This window comes from Lampris incognitus, chromosome 21 (genome assembly GCF_029633865.1).
Source record: "Lampris incognitus isolate fLamInc1 chromosome 21, fLamInc1.hap2, whole genome shotgun sequence".
Classification (NCBI taxonomy): Eukaryota; Metazoa; Chordata; class Actinopteri; order Lampriformes; family Lampridae; genus Lampris; species Lampris incognitus.
The window spans coordinates 24,945,012-24,966,920 of NC_079231.1; the positions used below are offsets into that span (position 1 = coordinate 24,945,012).

Here is a 21,909-nt window from a genome sequence, read left to right on the forward strand (position 1 = left end):
GCGTCCGTAGCTCCCGAGCAAACAGTTCAGCTGGTGTTATGCTCACGCACCAGAACCCGACCCGTGTGGCGAAACCCAAGGCAGACAGACAGGATGACAGTTCAAAATCCAAAAGGCGGTTTTATTGGGGGAGGGGAATAACAAGGAAGGGCGATAACAAATACTGCCACTAAATAATAAATGGAATAGAGTGGGGGGAATGTACGGTGCCAAAACGTTCTGTTAGTGGGATGTGTGAATACACTGTGTGTGGTGTCCAGTGGTTTGCGTGTATGTGTGATAGAACACACACGCTATGTGTGTGTTTTTAGCCTATGTGTGGTGCGGTATGTAAATGACAAGGTGTTGAATAATATGCGTGCACCTGGCAAGCGAGTTCAGTCCGTGATCCAAAATGGGTTGTCCGAGGAAGTCCGGGTCCGAGATCCAGGAGGTCAAGTCCGAAAGGAGGGGTCCAGGTAGAGAGACACGGGGGAGATCGCTGGAGAGGTCCGGGGAAAAACGTGAAGGTCGCTGGGGACGAGGGAGACGCGGGGAGCGGTGCTAAGTCGCGGAGGGAGAGTCTTGGGAGGAAAAAGAGAGACACAAATATTAGACACTGGGGAATAAACGGAATGGCAAGAGGGCAAGGAACGCCGGAGGGCTTGTCAGAGCTTTACCGCAGGGTTCAGTACGCCGAAGCCCGGAGTGGTGTTCTGGGAGAGGGCTGCCTGATTGCCGCAGGTGTGCCTGATGGATGATGGCAAACACCTGGTGCAGTGCAGCGCCGAGCGTTCGGATGTTTCCGGCACGTCCGAGCTGGGGGAGTGGCTTGAACGTGCCGGGGAGGCAGCTCGGGGCGGTGTAACCACAACATGGACTATGCTATTGAATTCAGGACACTAGCGGCAGGTAGTGGTTGGAATCAACCTGCTTTGGTTGATGCGTTTTTAATGGCCTTTCTGAGCGTGTTAAAGACTTTTTGACTCCTCTAGACCTGCCCTCTGAGCTTGATGCTCTAGTCTCCCTTGCTTCCAAGATTGACAAGAGATTGCTGGAGCGTGATCAGACAAGAAGTTCCCCTCCTGGTCTGCAACCTGGCTCCTAGACCTTCTCCTGCTCCAGCTCCCACACCTACGACCAACACCAGGAGTGACTCTGAGGAACCCAATGCAGATCGGACGCACTCGGCTCTCTCCCGAGGAACGCCTTCGAAGACGCCATGAGGGACGATGCATCTACTGCGCTCAACTGGGTCATTTCCTGGAGAACTGTCCTATACGCCGCAGCGGTTCTGCCCGTCAGGCATCTTTGCTGGTATGTACCTCCCCCAGTAAGAACAGATCTTGCCGGCAGTTTTCTCATGTGACACTCTCCTCAGAATCTCTGTCTATCCCTCACACTGCTCTCATTGACTCTGGTGCTGATGCTAGTCTCATGGACATTAACGTAGGCAAGGGACTTAACCTCTCTTTTGTCCGTATAGACTCCCCCGTGCCTGCCACCGCCCTAGACGGCCATGTGATGTATCTGGTTACCCACTGCACATCTCCAGTGACTCTGACTTTTCCCGACTCTCACACTGAACAGATAACTTGACACCTTTTTGATGCACCCCAACACTCACTCGTCTTAGGCTATCCCTGGTTAACTCTGCATAATCCTCATATAGACTGGTCCTCCGGCAAGGTTCTGTCATGGGGGAGCAACTGTAAGACGCTGTGCTTTTTGAGTCAACCTGTTTCCAGCTTGGAGGGGGTTTCCACCTCGCCCGAGGAGGTCGACGAGCAGGAGTTTCCAGATCTGTCCTCAGTTCCACCCTGCTACCAGGACCTTAAGCAGGTATTTAACAAGGCTAAAGCTACTTCACTCCCTCCTCACCGTCCTTATGATTGTTCCATGGATTTACTTCCTGGTACCTCGCCCCCTCGTGGCCGTCTGTACTCTCTGTCGGAACCCGAGCATCAAGCCATGGAGGAGTACATTGGTGCTGCTCTTAAGGCTGGGATCACCCGGCCTTCTTCATCACCTGCTGGAGCTGGTTTCTTCTTTGTGGGGAAGAAAGACAAAACCCTTCGACCCTGCATTGATTTTCGTGGACTCAATGAGATTACTGTAAAGAACAGGTATCCTCTTCCACTCATTTCCTCTGGGTTTGAGCTCCTCCAGGGGGCCAAGGTATTTACTAAACTAGACTTCAGCAATGCTTATCATCTGGTCCGCATCAGAGAAGGGGATGAGTGGAAGACGGCTTTTAACACTCCCACAGGACATTATGAGTATCTGGTTATGCCTTTTGAACTCACTAATGCCCCTGCTGTGTTTCAGTCACTGGTAAATGACGTTTTTCGTGAGTATTTGAACAAGTTTGTTTTTGTTTATTTAGATGACATTCTGATCTTCTCTTCTGATATTGAGACTCACAAGACACATGTCAGGCAGGTTCAGGAGCAGTTACTGCTTAATCAACTGTTTGTCAAGGCTGAGAAATGTGAATTTCATGCGTCTACAGTGTCTTTCTTGGGGTTTGTGGGGTCTGAGGGGAGGGTCAGCATGGATCCGGAGAAGGTTCGGGCAGTGCAAGAGTGGCTCACACCCACGTCCAGAAGAGAAGTCCAACGGTTTCTGGAGTTTGTGAACTTTTATAGGAAGTTTATTCGTAACTTCAGTCACATTGCTTCCCCTTTGCATGATCTAACCTCCTCCAAGGTGCAGTTTCTCTGGCCCCCCCAGGCAGAGTCCGCCTTTCAAAGGCTCAAGAGCAGCTTTGTCGCCGCCCCTGTGTTGATTCTTCCTGACCCCAAACAGCAGTTCGTGGTGGAGGTGGACGCCTCTGATTTGGGTGCAGGGGTGGTACTCTCTCAGCGTTCTGAAAAGGACGACAAGCTCCACCCATGTGCCTTCTCTTCTCGCAGGTTTTCTTCTTCAGAGAGGAACTATGATGTTGGGGACCGCAAACTGCTGGCCATTAAGCTGGCCTTGGAGGAGTGGAGGCATTGGCTGGAGGGGGCTGAACAACCTTTCCTGGTCTGGACGGACCATAAAAACATTGAGTACATCAGGACAGCTAAAAGACTGAACCCTCGACAAGCCAGGTGCGCCCTTTTCTTCTCCCGATTCAATTTCACGATATCCTATCGTCCTGGCTCCAAGAACATTAAACCCGATGCCCTGTCTAGACTGTTTAATGGTGAATGCATTCCTAAGGAAACTGAGACAATAATCCCTGAGACTTGTGTTGTGGGCTGTGTCACCTGGGAAATTGAAGAGCGGGTCAAGAGAGCTAATCAAGGGATTCAGATTCCTCCCGAGGTACCACCAAACAAGTTATTTGTCACCCCTGACCTTCGGGGCTCTGTGTTTACTTGGGCACTTGCTTCTCTGATCTATTGTCATCCTGGTTTCCGCAGAACTCTGACCCGGGTCCGTGAGAGGTTTTGGTGGCCTGGTATGAGGAATGATGTCAGTGAGTATGTGGCGGCCTGCAAAACCTGTGAGCAGAACAAGAGCAAGAACGTCCCCAGTGCTGGACTTCTCCAGCCCCTTCCTGTGCCACAGCGGCCCGGGTCTGACACCCCACTCGACTTTGATCGGTTTACCACCCTCAGAGGGTAACACTGCTGTACTTACAGTAGTAGACAGTTTCTCCAAGATGGTACGGTTCATACCATTACCAAAAATTCCCTCCGCCAAAGAAACGGCGGAGGTGCTCATGTCTCATCTTTGTCGAGTTTTTGGATTTCCCAGGAATGTCCTGTCCGGCCGGTGTCCGCAGTTTGTGGCTCAGTTTTGGAGGGCTTTCTGCCAACTCATGGGTGCTACTGTTAGTCTGACCTCAAGCCACCATCCTCAAACCAATGGGCAGACGGAGCGGTTAAACCAGGAGCTGGAGAAGGGGCTCCGCTGCCTGGCTTCCCGGAATCCTGCCTCGTGGAGCAAGTACGTCATGTGGGTGGAGTATGCTCACAACACGCTCCCCTGCACTTCTGTTGGCATGTCTCCGTTCCAGTGTGTTTTTGGGTACCAGCCACCTCTGTTTACTGCGCTGGAGAGGGAGGTCAGCATCCCGTCTGCTGTCGCCATGGTCCGCCTTTGCCGACGGATGTGGGCTCGGGCCCGTCATAACCTCTTCAGGTCTTCCCAGAGCTACAAGAAGTTTGCTGACAGGAGGAGGAGAGCTGCGCCAGTGTATCAAGCTGGACAACGGTTGTGGTTGTCGAGCAAGCACTTACCTGTCAAGGTGGAGTCCTGTAAGTTGGCCCCTCGTTTTGTTGGACCATTCCCTGTGTCAAGGGTTATTAACCCTGTGTCTGTGAGACTCAACCTTCCCAGGTCCCTTCGGGTGAACCCCACCTTTCATGTCAGTGAGGTTCAGCCTGTCAGGACCAGCCCTTTGGTCCCGCCTGCCAGGCCCCCTCCTCCCACCCGGATCATCGATGGGGGTCTGGTCTACACGGTCCGGAAGCTGTCGGCTGTTCACCGCCGGGGGAGGGGTTTTCAGTAGCTCGTGGACTGGGAGGGTTACGGACTGGAGGAGAGGTCTTGGGTCTCCTCCCGGAACATCGTGGACCCTGACCTCATATGGGATTTCCATCGTGACCACCCCCACGATCCTGGGCCCTCAGGGGTCGGCCATAGGGTGGGGGGGGGTACTGTCAGGCCCTATACAGTTTAGTTTGTTTGGTTTTTGACTTCCTGTTTTATTTTGTTGGATTCCCTCACTTCCGGATTGTGTTCATTCTTGACTCCCTGTGTGTGTCATTGTGCATTGTCTTCACCTGTGCTTCATTATCTCCTCCCCTCATGTGTATAAATGCCTGTTTCCCCAGTGTGTCTTTGTCAGATTGTCTGCATCACTTGTGAGTAGCTTTCCGGCAGTTTTCTTGTGTATGTTTTTTCGTGTTCCGACCCAGTTTTTTGGACCTGCCTTTCTGCCTCGTGTTTTTGTACTTCTGCCTGAGCTGACTGCCTTTTGTGTACCTACCCTGGACTGTTAGTAAACTGCCTCTCCACACCTGTCTGTCTCTGGTCTGCTCTGTGGGTCCCAGTTTGTCTGTCTGAACCTGACAGTTCCCTTGAATCCAGCCAGAGGAAACAACAAATTGACATTTAGGTTTTTTTTTTTGCTTTTCCAAAGTTTGCTAAAATGCAATAAAAATATAAATTATGAGGCTAATAGCCAATTTTGTACTTAATTCAGTTCGTTAACTATGTAATTATGAGTAGAAAATAAGTTTATCGAACACAAAGCGCTGCATGGACACCCAAACCTCAGGGGGGCAAGTGCTGGATTTTGGTTTTTTTTTGTCATGAAGACAAGTAGATATCTGCACACTGCAATGAAATATTGATTTATCAAGCAGCATTTTGAACACAAAGGTGTTTGTCAAGGAAACCAGTGAGGAAGCTTTAATTCCAGTGTGCAAATGTTTGTTTTTCTGTCTAAAGAAAATAAGCTTAAACAGGCAGGACTGGAATATGTTAATGACAGTTTTATTGTGTACACTGTTTAGTAAAGACGTATCAGTAGTGAGCAGTAAGCAGTACAAGGCTAATCCTACAGGACAGGAAAAGTGCAGGGACAGGAAATAAATGGGTTTGGAAGAGTCGGTACAACATTTGCAGCTGCTAGATTTGGATGAGCCCACTGGTAAAATTCAAAATAAAGACACAAGACACTGACTGCTAAACTTAGCCCTACCTGTCTCCAGAGGCGCACATCTGCTCTTAATGATCAGTGTCCGCTTCCTGGAGTGTGAAGCTTGGGTTAGATCATGTGGTCAATTCATCCTTACAGATTGTTTGGTTTCATGCCAATGCCCTAATCACTTTGACTTATCCATCTGAATGCAGATGATCCTAACAACGATATTAATAATGCTTTAATAATGTGCTAAGAACCATCTAAGGAAAAATGAGAAACATTCTGACTCTAAGAGGAGATCGTTGAACTCTAAGGATGAAGGCACTAGGGCAAGGAGAGGTGAGGGAGTGGAGGATGGAGACTGAGGTATGTGAACCATAATCCGCTCCCAGGCCTATTGTCGCCGAGGCCCTTCGCACAACCGCTATGGCCCCTAGCAGTCTAGGAAGAGGCTGCGGCGTTGGGTTTATCATCACGGGTGACAGGGATGCTGCGCTCGCTGTGGCCAGAGTCTCCTCCGCCTATGAACTTTGGGCCACTCAGGTTCAAGAGGCCATCAGCAGACAGAGTGCAGGTGATTGCTGATTGGTCAACACTGGAGGGGAGACGGTAGCGGCGATGAAACTCTCGAGAGATGTAACCGTGATCATCCTATAAGAGAGACGACAGGAAGATGAATGTGATGGGGCTCTGGAAATATTTCCTTGTATTAATGCTGAATACTGATCTTAACTCAGTACTCTAGAACACCGTCAACTCAGCATAAACCCTCCCATGACCCCAGACCCTCCTTTTCTGCTATTTCTTCCCTTTTGCAATATTTTCTAAAGACATAGTAATGACATTATAGTACTTTAAATCTTTGTAGGATTGTACACACACACACACACACACACACACACACACACACACACACACATATATATGTGTGTGTGTGTGTGTGTGTGTGTTTGGGTATGGCTTTGTATGTTTTAGCAGGTGTATGTTTGCATGTATGTGGGTGTGTCTTGAGATATGTGTGTGTGTGTGTGTACTTGTAGTGTAGAGACTCTACCTGTCTCTCGCCATGCTTGCCCTGGATCTCCACATAGTCTTCAGTGACTTTAACACTGAGCTCATCAGGAGAAAAGTGCTTGACATCCAGGTAGACTGTGAACTTCTCCCTGTCAGACCTCACCTGGTAGAGAGAAGAAGAAGAGCACAGAGCAGTGATAATGTGGTAGACCTCACCTGGTACAGAGGAGAAGAAGAGCACAGAGCAGTGATACTGTAGTAAGAACTGACAGCTGAAGGCAAACTAACTGGGGGAATGTAGGATAAGACTGGCTTATTAGGGACAAATAGTGTGTGACATTGACTTTTTCTTTGATAGAGATCTCTCTAGGAGAGTAGACGATGCAGGGGGCTTTATGTTTAATAGCTGCCTGCCCTGTTCAGAACGGGTGTAGGCAAGTCACTATTTAGAACAAACCACTTTAAAAGCTTGAGATGACATTTTAAGTCAAATGATGGGGTTGGAGGGAAAGCTTAAGGCACCAGACAGTATACAGAAACCCAGAGTTTAGCTATAGTTAGCCATGCTACTGCAGCCTTGCTAGTGATTCCCCGAGAAACACTCTATCAGGTGGTGGGTTTCTATCAGTGTTCTATCAGGTTGTATCACGTGGTGGGGTTATATCAGTGTTCTGTCAGGTGGTGGAGTTCTGTAAGTGTTCTATCAGGTGGTGGGGTTCTATCAGTGTTCTATCAGGTTGTATCACGTGGTGGGGTTATATCAGTGTTCTGTCAGGTGGTGGAGTTCTGTAAGTGTTCTATCGGGTGGTGGGGTTCTATCAGTGTTCTATAAGGTTGTATCAGGTGGTGAAGTTATATCAGTGTTCTGTCAGGTGGTGGAGTTCTGTCAGTGTTCTATCAGGTGGTGGGGTTCTATCAGTTTCCTATCAGGTGGTGGGATTCGATCAGGTTCTATCACGTGGTGGGGTTATATCAGTGCTCTATCAGGCGGTGGAGTTCTATCAGTGTTCTATCAGGTTGTATCAGGTGGTGAAGTTATATCAGTGTTCTGTCAGGTGGTGGAGTTCTGTCAGTGTTCTATCAGGTGGTGGGGTTCTATCAGTTTCCTATCAGGTGGTGGGGTTCTATCAGTGTTCTGTCAGGTGGTGGCGTTCTGTCAGTGTTCTATCAGGTGGTGGGGTACTATCAGTTTCCTATCAGGTGGTGGGGTTCTATCAGTGTTCTATCAGGTTCTATCACATGGTGGGGTAATATCATTGTTCTATCAGGTGGTGGGGTTCTGTCAGTGTTCTACCAGGTGGTGGGATTCGATCAGGTTCTATCACGTGGTGGGGTTATATCAGTGTTCTATCGGGTGGTGGAGTTCTGTCAGTGTTCTACCAGGTGGTGGGGTTCTGTCAGTGTTCTACCAGGTGGTGGGGTTCTATCAGTTTCCTATCAGGTGGTGGGATTCGATCAGGTTCTATCACGTGGTGGGGTTATATCAGTGTTCTATCAGGTGGTGGAGTTTTGTCAATGTTCGATCAGGTGGTGGGGTTCTATCAGTTTCCTATCAGGTGGTGGGGTTCTATCAGTTTCCTATCAGGTGGTGGGGTTCTATCAGTTTCCTATCAGGTGGTGGGTATCTACAGTGCATCCGGAAAGTATTCACACCCCTTCACTTTCCCCACATGTTGTTATGTTACAGCCTTATTCCAAAATGGATTAAATTCCTTTTTTCCCTCACCAATCTACACACAATACCCCATAATGACAAAGCGAAAAAGGTTTTGTAGAAATTTTTGCAAATTTATTAAAAATAAAAAACTGAAATATTGCATGTACATAAGTATTCACACCCTTTACTCAGTACTTGGTTGAGGCACCCTTGGCAAGGATTACAGCCTCAAGTCTTCTTGGGTATGAAGCTACAAGCTTGGCACACCTATATTTGGGGTATTTCTCCCATTCTTCTCCGCAGATCCTCTCGAGCTCTGTAAGGTTAGATGGGGAGTGTCGCTGAACAGCTATTTTCAGGTCTTTCCAGATATGTTCAATGGGGTTCAAGTCTGGGCTCTGGCTGGGCCACTCAAGGACATTCACAGACTTGTCCCGAAGCCACTCCTTCGTTGTCTTGGCTGTGTGCTTAGGGTCGTTGTCGTGTTGAAAGGTAAACCTTCGCCCCAGTCTGAGGTCCTGAGCGCTCTGGAGCAGGTTTACATCAAGGATCTCTCTGTACTTTGCTCCATTCATCTTTCCCTCGATCCTGACTACTCTCCCAGTTCCTGCCACTGAAGAACATCCCCACAGCATGATGCTGCCACCACCATGCTTCACTGTAGGGATGGTATTAGCAAGGTGATGAGAGGTGCCTGGTTTCCTCCAGATGTGACGTTTGGCATTCAGGCCAAAGAGTTCAATCTTGGTTTCATCAGACCAGAGAATCTTGTTTCTCATGGTCTGAGAGTCCTTTAGGTGCTTTCTGGCAAACTCCAAGCGGACTGTCATGTGCCTTTTACTGAGCAGAGGCTTCCGTCTGGCCACTCTACCATAAAGGCCTGATTGGTACAGTGCTGCAGAGATGGTTGTCCTTCTGGAAGGTTCTCCCATCTCCACAGAGGAACGCTGGAGCTGTCAGAGTGATCATTGGGTTCTTGGTCACCTCCCTGACCAAGGCCCTTCTCCCCCGATTGCTCAGTTTGGCTGGGCGGCCAGCTCTTGGAAGAGTCCTGGTGGATCCAAACTTCTTCCATTTACGAATGATGGAGACCACTCTGGTCTTTGGGACCTTCAAAGCTGTAGAAATTTTTTGTACCCTTCCCCAGATCTGTGCCTCAATACAATCCTTTCTCAGAGGTCCACAGACAATTCCTTTGACTTCATGGCTTGGTTTCTGCTCTGACATGCACTGTCAACAGTGGGACCTTATATAGACAGGTGTGCGCCTTTCCAAATAATGTCCAATCAATTGAATTTACTAGAGGTGGACTCCAATCAAGATGTAGAAACATCTCAAGGATGATCAGATGAAACAGGATGAACCTGAGCTCAATTTGAGTGTCATGGCAGAGGGTGTGAATACCTATGTACATGCAATATTTCAGTTTTTTATTTTTAATAAATTTGCAAAAATTTCTACAAAACCTTTTTCGCTTTGTCATTATGGGGTATTGTGTGTAGATTGATGAAAAAAAAGGAATTTATTCCATTTTGGAATAAGGCTGTAACATAACAAAATGTGGGGAAAGTGAAGGGGTGTGAATACTTTCCGGATGCACTGTAGGTATTCTGTCTTGCTCCTACTGACTTTCATTCCTCTTCTCTCCAGTGCATACCTCCACCTCTCCAGGCTCAGTGGAGAGGTGGAGGTGGAGGAATTGTGTGTTCTATCAGGTGGTGGGATTCTATCAGGTTCTATCAGGTGGTGGGGTTATACCAGTGTTCTATCAGGTGGTGGAGTTCTATCTGGTTCTATCAGGTGGTGGGATTCTATCGCGTTTTATCAGGTGGTGGAGTTCAGTCAGTGTTCTATAAGGGGGTGGAGTTTTGTCAGCGTTCTATCAGGTGGTGGAGTTCTGTCAGTGTTCTATCAGGTGGTGGAGTTCTGTCAACGTTCTGTCAGGTGGTGGAGTTCTGTCAGTGTTCTATCAGGTGGTGGGGTTCTGTCATGTTTTATCAGGTGGTGGGGTTCTGTCAGCGATCTATCAGGTGGTGGAGTTCTGTCAGTGTTCTGTCAGGTGGTGGAGTTCTGTCAGTGTTCTATCAGGTGGTGGGGGTCTGTCAGTGTTCTATCAGGTGGTGGGGTTTTATCAGGTTCTATCAGGTGGTGGAGTTCTGTCAGCGTTCCATAGGTTGGTGGAGTTCTGTCAGTTTTCTATCAGGTGGTGGAGTTCTGTCAGCGTTCTCTCAGGTGGTGGGGTTCTGTCAGTGTTCTATCAGCTGGTGGGGTTCTATGAGGGTTCTATAATGCTTTATGAGGTGGTGGGGTTCTATCAGGGTTCTACCATGCTTTATGAGGTGGTGGGGTTCTATCAGGGTTCTACCATGCTTTACGAGGTGGTGGGGTGGTGAGATGCACGTATGTGGTCAACAGGGGGGAACTGTGTTGGAATTCTTTTCCTTACTGTTTCCTCTAGTTCATTTTGTCCTCATACCTTGGCCACCATTAAACACACAGCCTTCCAATATATGGCGCTTGCAAAGTGTCACTCCGGTAAATGTTGTCGCTGCCAGACAAAGTTGCAAAGAAGCCAATTTTACAGGAAGTGGAAAGTGAAAAAAAATCTATTTCACCATTTTGTAACCAAACATTACATTTTCGTAGGCTTTGCAAAACACTTTTCATGTCTAGGAATATTATGGCGTCCACAAAGCTTAAAGGGGTACATATATGCGATTTGTGTAGTAACATGAACATCACCAAATTAGCAGATACTTGACTGTTACCTGATGACATTATCATTTTTAAGAAACATGCGGTATAAAAACACAGGTTATCTCATCTGATGATGAGTCATGTTTGAACTCATTGGAGCCTTGACGTGTGGATGTGCAGCAATCTTTAGTGAAATCAAACAGCGAGTTTGATACGTTAAATGTTATGTTTCCTGAAACACAAGTATCCACATATCTTGTCATCCATCCAGGTCATGGATGAGTTCAATTCCTTTGGATAAGTGTCCACACAGCTCCGTGGACATCACAGTGCCAGACAGTAAGACACGTGTCCACAGTCCTGCAGCTCTTCTGCGTGAATGTATGATAAGAATTCGCATTTCGCGGACAAAACGAATAGATTACCCCCCCTCTTTTCCCCCCAACTGTACTTGGCCAATTACCCCGCTCTCCCGAGCCGTCCCGGTCTCTGCTCCACCCCCTCCGCCGATCCGGGGAGGGCTGCAGACTACCACATGCCTCCTCCCATACATGTGGAGTCACCAGCCGCTTCTTTTCACCTGACAGTGAGGAGTTTCACCAGGAGGACGTAGCACGTGGGGGGGGATCACGCTACCCCCCCGATCAGGCGCCCCGACCGACCAGAGGAGGCGCTAGTGCAGCGAGCACGACACATACCCGCATCTGGCTTCCTACCCGCAGACACGGCCAACTGTGTCTGTAGGGACGCCCGACCAAGCCGGAGGCAACACGGGGATTCGAACCGGCGATCCCCGTGTTGGTAGGCAACGCAACTGACCGCTACGCTGCCCGGATGCGCAGTAGATGACTTTTTTGAAAATCAGTAAGTCTGTTGTACACAAAATGATTTTTTTTGTTGTTGTACTTTTTCCATTTTGCTAAAATAAAAACACTCGTTCTTATTTTAGTGTTGACGGGGATTGGTGTGCTAACGGCTACGGTAGGCAGGGGAAACACTGCCTGCTAAGCAGCCCACCACCGCTATATTGCTGTGCTTACTGCGGTCCTGCAAGGCTCAGTGAGCGTTGCTTTATGCTTAGACGTTGGCAATGCGCCTTAATCAAAGTGACTTTGCAGGCAGCTGGCTCGGCCTTCAGTCGGGCAGAGCCACAAATGTCATGACGCGCTGGTCCGCTAGCTAACACCCCTGCACCTAGCAAGGGGATCGGCGTAGGCCGTTGTTAGCTCTATACACTATTCTTTGCTGTTCTTGTCTTTGATCAAACGGATCTCATAGCAGCATTGATGCTAACCTGTCTCGGTGCACAGTAATTACTGCTTTTGTTTTCAAGATACAGAGCTTTTAGTTGTTGTCATCTAAATCACTCTCCGCTGACTGGCCCATCTTCCAGCGGCTGACCTCAGTAGGTTTCCAATGGATGCTGCCCAGGCTGTATGTGGCATAGTGAACACCAAACTCGCAAGATGTCAGATGGCTTCAGGAGGCTACTCTGTCATGTGCAATGGCAAACTATTTGTCTTTGCTGTTGAGTCAAGAACAGAACTAAGTGCAACTGGCCAAGAATCTTGTCTCTGCGGCTTACGGTTGAGAAGTTACGGACCAAAACATGAAAGACACTATTATAGCACCACCTTTGGGTTGATAAATGTGTATTTTATTGTATTTTTATGTTTTATTTTTTTCAAAATGTTTGTCTAAATAGTGAGGGATTAATCTATCTGTCAAGTTTTGTGATTGTAGCTCTAACAGTTTCTGACCTACAGATCCTTTAAGGGACACAATAATAATAATAACAATAATAATAACAACCCGAAAAGAATCAACATGTGCTGGGGTCCCTAATATTGATAATAAAATGATGATAATAACAGAGGCAGCTACAAACACCAAGCAGCTAGTGGGGTCCAAGCACCTAAGAGCTCTGAAGCATCCGGGTGCTGTGGACCAATGTGCAAGTGTGATAAATTTTGTATCTTTCATAAATCTTGATACTTTTAAATGTGAATACAATTGGTGACAAAATTCCACCATTTTTTATAGCACATCAAGGCTCATGTGTACCAAATTTGGCTGAGACGGCACTCATGAGTTATGTAAATTTTGTCACAATAGGCCTCACCTAGTGTAAAAGGACGCTATAGCGCCCCTCTTTGGTGAAATGTTTTTTGGTGGTAGAGTCTAAATTTCAACCAGCATTCCAAGTAAAACACTGTTCAAGTGTTATGACACTTTTTAAAATTACATACTGCCCATAGCATCTGATCCAAATTTGAAAGCCAATTATAGCAAAATCAAATAAATAAATAAATAAATATAAACGAAATGCAACTTTTGTGCACAATGTTGCAATGAGGCGGTGGGCAACATTTGGTCAAGATTAGAATAAATATGAAGGAGTAGTGAAAAAACAGTTTTCAGATCTTGAAAATGTTCAAAATGACGGCTAATGGAGCAATACAGAAATGTGCCTGGCTTAACTTTATCTTCACGAAAATGAGCAAGGCGCTCACTCTCACTGTTTGGGCTTTTCAAACTTTTAATTCGTTTGTGAAAAAAAAAGATACAGACCTGCCGCTCCCTGAATGCCCCTAGAATTGTCTATATTTGCATTACGATTTGCATCTGCACATTATTTTTCATCTGCAGATTATTTTTTTTTAGTAATTTGCAGATGCAAAAATTAATTTTGCATCTGCAAATTATTTTTTTTAGTAATTTGCAGATGCAAAAATTAATTTTGCATCTGCAAATTAGCTGCCGGCTAACTCTGGCGCAGTTGTAAAGTTGTGTGTTGTCCCTGTCAAATAAACAACAAAACAAAACTAAACTAAAACGAGTTTTAGATCAATTGCACGAAAAAAAAGATAAGCTTTACCTAAAATGACCGCGCGTATTTGCACGTCATCGTGCGCGTCATGTGACCAGTTATGACGCGTGCTGGTTGCGTCATTTCCTTCGTGGAGTTCGTCGCTGTGTCCTGGAAACACCCAGCGCCCTCCAGTGGAGAGAACTGGTCTCAACTTGATTTGTGACGACGTCCAACGTGTCCGGTTACAGACGCACCATGACTACCACCGACGCCTCGCGGTGTTTACTGGCGTCGGCGTCTCCCCGCCTGCCGCGCAGTGGCTGCTGGGATAGGCAGCATAATGGACGGACGGACGGCGGCCATTTTAGATGGTTTGGAAACTTGTATTAAAGTTGTTCATGTTAGTGTGTCGGTTAGTTTCATAAGAGACACACTAACAGGTGTAATGCACGCCTATGTCACCCGGGCATTGATACGGAGTTGAAACACCGTGGCGGTCGTTCCAGTAGTTTTGAAGTTCCGGTCGGTGTTTGGGACCGTTTCAAGATTTATCGTCAGTTCTTTTCTACATGTCTCACGTTTTATAGGCCTTGCTACGTTTGTTAGATTAGCAATATGTGTTTTCCGTCTTGTTTTTCGGGTAATATTTTCACTTTTGCTATCTAAGTTCGACCACGTGTCTCTGGAGTTTAAGTTGTTTAAAAACAGCATCGTAGCGAATTCGGGGAACCGTCGCCACAGCCGGGACGCGAACCCGGGTCTCCCGCTCCGCAAGCGACAACGTTAACCAGTCCACTAAAGAGACCAACGTGTCTACTTCACCGTGCACGTTACACTATCATAGTTGTTGAAATGTTAATTTTGGTGTCAGTTAGTTTCATAACAGAAATACTAACATGTGTAATGCATGGGTATCTCAACTGGGTATTTATCTTGACACAATACAGAGTTTTAAAATCCATGGTCGTCTCAGGTAGGAGTGAAACCCCGGTGGCTCTAGCCAAGGAATCCAGGGTAGTAAAAGTATAAAGAAAATAAAGTTTTTGTTTCTACAACGAAAGGTTTCAAAGATATTAGCCAAAACATTAAATGGGTTATTATCGCACCGCCTACACATACATTGTTTTTGTTTGGTCAGTGTACAGTACAGAGCATTGTTGAATTTGGTAAAAATGGCGTTTTTACTGTATTTACTACCACTAAGACGCAAACACAATGGATGTCTATGGCGATTTAAAGTGATGACGTTGTTAAAACACCACTTACTTTTGCACAGTGTCTTAGAGTTGATGTCTAGATAATTGCACCACATGTCGTTGGAATTACACAGTTTCTTACTTAGACATGGCAATTATTGTACAATAGGCCTCACCAACAGTACTTGAAAGCCTCGTCAACCAACATGGAATCAAAAACAAAACACAAAAAACCAAACGTGGATGTCTTAAGGTTGTGTGCCAGAGTTGGGGAAGTTTGGATCACATTTGTAAGAAGAAGAGCAAAAGATAGATCTTAGCACACGTGGGAATGGCAGCAGTCCCTTTTGTTTGGCATGGCGGCGTGTGGCAGCAAGAGGGGAGTACACCGATGAAGCGGGCTTGTTTTGGGGATTTGCAGGGACCAGATTGTCGGCATTTAAACGTTTGAAGGCGAAATGGCACCATAGCCAATAGTCCACATTTATACTTTTATACGAAAAAGTACAAAAATATATATAAATACATTAAAAGTTTGGTCGAGCTAGCATTATGTATTGATGAGTTATGGTAGTTTTTGTATAGTAGGCCCCGCCCACAGCATGCCGTGCACATTTGGAAGCCAATTATAGCAAAAGAGTATTGAACATAAAAAAAACACCGACAAGTTTTTTATGCAACGTCTGTGTGAAAATTCGACTAAATTTGTAGAAGCAGCAAAAAAAAAGGGGGAAATGAAAAAGGTGTAAAATCTAGTCGACAGAAATGGTCCATACAGGGAGGTCCGCTTTAAGACAAGGAATGCAAGGGGGGACAGAATTTTGATTCTATGTAAACGTGGCAGTTGTCTATACATACATATATATACACATATACACATATATACACACACACATATATGTATATATATATATATATACATACATACATACATACATACATATACACACACACACACATATATATATATATGTGTGTGTGTGTATATATGTGTATATATGTGTATGTATGGAAAAGTTTTCTACATATGTTCAGAAACACAACAAATGTCATTTTCCTAGCAGGAAAAAGCAAGCAAACAGGAAGTCTTGTTTACCTCAGAGATGCCAGAGTTGTTGGAATCCAGGAAGCCGCGGAACATCGACTGTCTGTAATAGGGGCTGATGGTGGAGGCAGTGTAGGGGAACAGGTCATAATCAAACATGCCCTCCCCAAAAAACTGGTCAAAGAGCCGGGCAGGGTAGATGGAGCCTAGGGCACGTCTGAACCAGGGATGCTGGATTGCAATATCCATTTTGTCTGGGCACACTGCTGAATATGGCTAGCTTGGCTGTGGCTCAACTCAGGTCTGGAGTTACAGATGCCCGGTCAGCTGTTCTGTCTGTGGCGCTTTTGAGGATGCTTGTAGGGATGAGAAGAAAAATAGGTGAGTCAAAGACAAATGGATGCAAAGCAGCAAGAGGAAGTTAGGGTTCCTCGGTTGCGTATGTTCTGTCCCATGCAGCAGCTTTCTCTTTATATACCTTTGAGGTAGAATGGGGGGCTTACATCAGGATCTTTGTGGAATGACATTATGTCATGCTGGGATGGGCCCAGTCAGCAGAATCAGCATTCAATGGGTTAGTCAAACCCGCTGTTGGGAAGGCCAACGTTGGGACCAAGTGCCAACAGTCAACCAGACAGCCAGCCAGCCAAAACAAACCCCGGCTAAAAGAAAGAAAAGGAAAGAAACAAAAAGAGGAAGGCAGTGGGGATGCGAGACGGAGAGAGATAAGGTCAGACACGTATGAAAAGGAAGCGACAGAGGGGTTTTACCTGGCTCTGCGTAGGACAGGGCCTCACTACACCAGAACAAAGCTGGCTCACCGTGTGACCTTGGCACTAGACAAATCCTCTCTGTCTCTCTCAGCCTCTCAGACAGACACCGCTGGTGACATCATGCCGCTGCATTGTTCGGGTCCTCTGCTTGGATGAAGGGCAGATTTGGGGACATTATCGGCCAAGGGATGGTAAGGGATAGGTTCATGAAGCAACAATCCACTCCCAACAGATAAACTTGAGAGGAGAGGCGATGTCGGGTACAACTTAAAATCAATGATGCTGAAAAAACGTAGGTCAGACATGTCCTTCTTACTGACAGTATCACTTCTGTACTGTCTGTCCCGAGGAAACATTCATGATTTTACATTAACGTATATGAACTTCACCCATCACCAAATGATCCATGAGCTGGAAAATCATGTTTTGCTCCTGTGATGAGTACTGATGACATCCTCATGCAGATGTCAGTGGTGCTGCATGTTGGTGTCACCACAATGTCCCAGGACTGCTAGAAGGGATGTTGTTCTGACACACTCTCCCTGGACCGCTTTCCCCCCTCCCTCCTGTTGTCATCATTAGCCGTGGCTCGGGGGCTTAGCAGCTTGGCATTTGTCGTGGTTATACCAGTGGTGCTCACATGGCTCTTCGAGCCAACAGCAAAACATTAGTCACGTGGCGGTCACATATTTGTCCAGCGTGTTACAAAGACATGACAGCAAACTGGGCCCCTTGTGCCACAGTCATGTAAATGTGTACATGAAGGCTGTCAAAGAACTTAGATATTTCATCGCTGTTGTAGCTGACTTTGTGAAGTCTATTTTAGGGTGATCTCACAATGATTCAGAAAGGTAAACACAGATTGTTTTAACTACTGGATTGACTTGTCCTGTTTCTATCGAGGCATAACACTGCCACGCAGGACAGACATCCAACCTCAGGTTACTGGCTACAGACTATTGAATGTCTTTACCTGTGTTGAGAACATCTTAAACTTCTGTATGAGCTTTTGTTGATTACTGATAAAGCTCTGGGATGAAATCTGTCATGTTTATGTAACACATTACTACTACCATCTATCCACAACACGATACGATAAAATACCATACAATACAATGTACTTTAGTTTCCCCATAGGGAAAGTTGTTCTGGACTCCACTGCTGCACATCATATAGTTACCGTCATAGCAGTACTACTACCACTACTACTACTACTACTACTACTACCACTACTACTACTACTACTACTACCACTACTACTTTTGGCTGCTCCCATTAGGGGTCACCACAGCGGATCATCCGTTTCCATCTCTTCCTGTCCTCTGCATCTTCCTCTGTCACACCAGCCACCTGCATGTCCTCCCTCCCCACATCCATAAACCTCCTCTTTGGCCTTCCTCTTCTCCTCTTCCCTGGCAGCTCCATATTCAGCATCCTCCTCCCAATATACTCAGCATCTCTCCTCCACACATGTCCACACCATCTCAATCTTGCCTCTCTTGCTTTGTCTCCAAACCGTCCAACCTGAGCTGTCCCTCTAATATACTCCTTCCTAATCCTGTCCTTCTTCATCACTCCCAATGAAAATCTTATCATCTTCAACTCTGCCACCTCCAGCTCCTCCTCCTGTCTTTTCATCAGTGCCACTGTCTCCAAACCATACAGCATAGCTGGTCTCACCACCATCTTGTAAACCTTCCCTTTAACTCTTGCTGGTACCCTTCTGTCGCAAATCACTGCTGACACACTTCTCCACCCACTCCACCCTGCCTGCACTCTCTTCTTCACCTCTCTTCTACACCCCCCGTTACTTTGGACAGTTGACCCCAAGTATTTAAACTCAAATGCCTTCGTCACCTCCACTCCTTGCATCCTGACCATTCCACTGTCCTCCCTCTCATCCACACATAGGTATTCTGTCTTGCTCCTACTGACTTCCATTCCTCTTCTCTCCAGTGCATACCTCCACCCCTCCAGGCTCTCCTCCACCTGCACCCTACTCTCACTACAGATCAGTGTCATCTGCGAACATCATATCTACCTTCATAGCAGTTCTAATGATAAAATATATACATGTCTAATTTCCTACACCTCTCTCAGTCTTATGTTATGAAAGAGGACTGCTGGAATACCCATTCCTGTTTACTGCTCTATATCACAATCTTGTCTTTCAAATTTTATGACCGGATTAAAAGCAGGCTGCACAGGTAGGTCTGTCACCATATGCACATTTTAATGCACACACACACACACTCACACAGACAGTGTGTCGAACTAGGAGATTTATTTAGAGCTCAATATTAGTTTACAGTAACACGTATTTTATTACAATAACTTCTGTTTTTATTAATTATCTAAAGAATCACAGTTTTATCAGATAATCAGTTTTAATAAAATTACAAATGGCATTTCCCACTCAAATAATGGTGTCTTTAGCAAACATATCTCAGGTGTCATGTTTAAAGTTTCAGTAACACTTTAGTATGGGGAACATAGTCACCATTAATTAGGTGCTTATTAGCATGCAAATTAGCAACATATTGGCTCTTAATTGGTCATTATTACGTACTCATTAATGCCTTATTCTGCATGGCCTTGTTATACAACCAGTAAGCCATTAACTATGAGTTTTCCCTCTATAACCTCAGAAGTATTGCTTATTAGTAGTACCATCTCAATATGCTTTGCTTAGTACGGCCTTTATAAGGTGGTAGTACCACAAGAAGAGTTATTCTCCCTTACCAACACTTAATGAATATGGTCTGTTCTTACATAACAACACACAAAACGACAAGTGTTCATAGTGTTACATTACTGTAAATTAAGTTTTTGTTACTTAGAATATGTTCCCCATACTAAAGTGACATCTTGATCATTACTAATTCACTAGTAATTAAGTTTTTTTATGTTCCCCATACTAAAGTGTTACCAAAGTTTCTTATGCACAAAACCTTTACATGCAATTTCCCACCCACCCCTAGGATTTTAACTGAACTGGGTTGAGAATGAGCATGATGCCACTTCATATTTGACCCAAGCGTTTGCACATTTTAGAGTCAGTTGGGAATCGCATCCCTATGGCACGGTAAATTAAATTAAGAACAATGGCCCTTTTGCCCTGTGCATCTCACTTTGTCAAAGCACAATTGTAAAAGTACAGGGGCAATAGCTCCTGGTCGGGTCTCCCAAGGCAAAGTGATCTCAGGGGAGGGGCCAGACTAAAAGTGATTCCCAAAAAACCCAATGAATTTATGACAGTAGAGTCACAGCACCTCATCCGGAAAAGGGAAACCAGGACCCCCTCGTGGAGCCAGACTTGGAAGGGAGCTTGCCAGCGAGCATCTGGTGGCCGGGCCTTAGCCCATGGGGCCCAGTCGGGCCCAGCCCCAAAAAACAACATGGAGCCACCATTCCATGGACCCACCAGCCGCAGGGATGAGCATTGGGGTAGGGTGCAATGCAGGTCATGCGGCAGGCAAAGGCAGGGACTGGGGCGCGCTGACTTCCGGCATCGCAAACTGGTCCTTGGGACTTGGAATGTCCCCTCTCTGGCAGGGTAGGAGCTTGAACTGGTGCAGAAGGTGGAGTGGTACCAACTAGATACATAGTTGGGTTTACTTCCACACATATATGTGGGATCCACAGTAATGTTGGACACATGGACACTGGACCGCCCCCCTTCGCATGTAGTATTTTTATTTTTGTTCATTTCCAACAATATCTGTAATATTTTAGTTGAATTATAGTTACAGTGAGTAAAGCTCACACAGGCACTTTGGGCAGCTTAGGGGTCCTTTGGGGAAGGCGCCGGAGGGTGTGTCCAAAAAGAGAGTAGAGGGACACAGCCGGGAGTGCAGCTGCGTTAGCTGATGTGATTGTGTCTCTGTATTGCCAGAAAGAGAAATAAAAGATTATTTTCAATTTATGCACACCTGAAAGTTCCTTATGTGTCAAGTGTGCAACAAATATTGGAGGCACCGCTGGGATGATTAGCGTCGCGCTCAATGTGGCAGGAAGAAAAAAAACGGGACAGAGACTGCCTTCGATTGACAACGGGAGCGTGCGTCTTCGGTGGCGTGGCAACATCAAACACAAAGGATGTGGAGCAGTTGGCAGAGACCGTGTCTGAGAGATTATGGCGTCTGCAACTGGATCAACTCAAAGAGGTGTGTGTTGAAGCGGAAGTCCCAGTGGAAATGTCATAACAAGGCGAGTGTTAATCAGACTATCACTGAATCCTTGAGCAATGTGATTAATGATGAAGAGAAGGTTATGGCAATGTATTACTCAAGGACAATGCTGAAATTAGTTGAGCAAATAAAAGAAAATGCCGGAAACACTGATAGTGAGGAAAAGAGAGAGCACAGCACAAACCAGCCAGAAAACAGCTAAAGAAATGAGCTTAGCAGAAAAATACCCACAGCTCCCGCTAAACAGTCAGGCTGCTGAGAGGAAATGGCTGAAATAAGGAAAAACATAACTAACATTCAAGGGTCCACCTGCCAAGGAAGACTGAGTATTAGGAAAGGATGTAAGGCATGTCAGGAGCAAGGTGACCAGTGTGAACACTGTTTCAAGTGTGGACAGTTGGGGCACTTCTCAAGAGGCTGTAGCGGACAAAGGAGGCTGGTAAGGACATCTGATGGCATGAAAGTGACGATCCAGATTGTCACACCCCCAAAATCATTAACTCCAAGCCAAGCTGAGCCAGATGACAAGGTGCATGAGTTGCTGTGCAATAGAATCAGGCAGCTGGGGGCGGAGTTAGAGAACAGTGTGAAGGATGAACGGACTGTTGGCACTATTTATGCCATTCATCTCTCTTTACATCGCCGAGCCAAGCTGAAGGCCCTCATCAGGAAGAAGTGCATGGTGGATTGTTTCTTCGAAGGAGTAGCAACACAAGCACTGTGGGATACAGGTTCACAGGTCACAGTTATCAATGAAAACTGGAGAGAGGCATGCCTGGATGAACTCCTGAGTGAGGACGAAACCCTGGTTGGCAAAGCAGCAAAGCAGACACCCATACCCTTTGTGGACTGGGTTGAGCTGAAGTTCAAGCTTGGATCAAAGGGGGCATCCAGGTAATGTG

The 21,909-nt window shown here is 46.2% G+C and overlaps 1 protein-coding gene across 1 annotated transcript; it reads right to left on the bottom strand.

Annotated features, from left to right (window-relative positions):
* Positions 1 to 6,064: 6,064 nt before the first annotated feature.
* On the bottom strand, positions 6,065 to 16,293 carry cryaa (crystallin, alpha A). Its single transcript, XM_056301463.1, has 3 exons — positions 16,096 to 16,293; positions 6,678 to 6,800; positions 6,065 to 6,274 (listed from the first exon to the last, which is right to left on the bottom strand). Exons 1-3 carry the CDS (start codon positions 16,291 to 16,293, stop codon positions 6,065 to 6,067), a joined length of 531 nt encoding a protein of 176 aa, XP_056157438.1.
* Between the last annotated feature and the right edge of the window lie 5,616 nt (positions 16,294 to 21,909).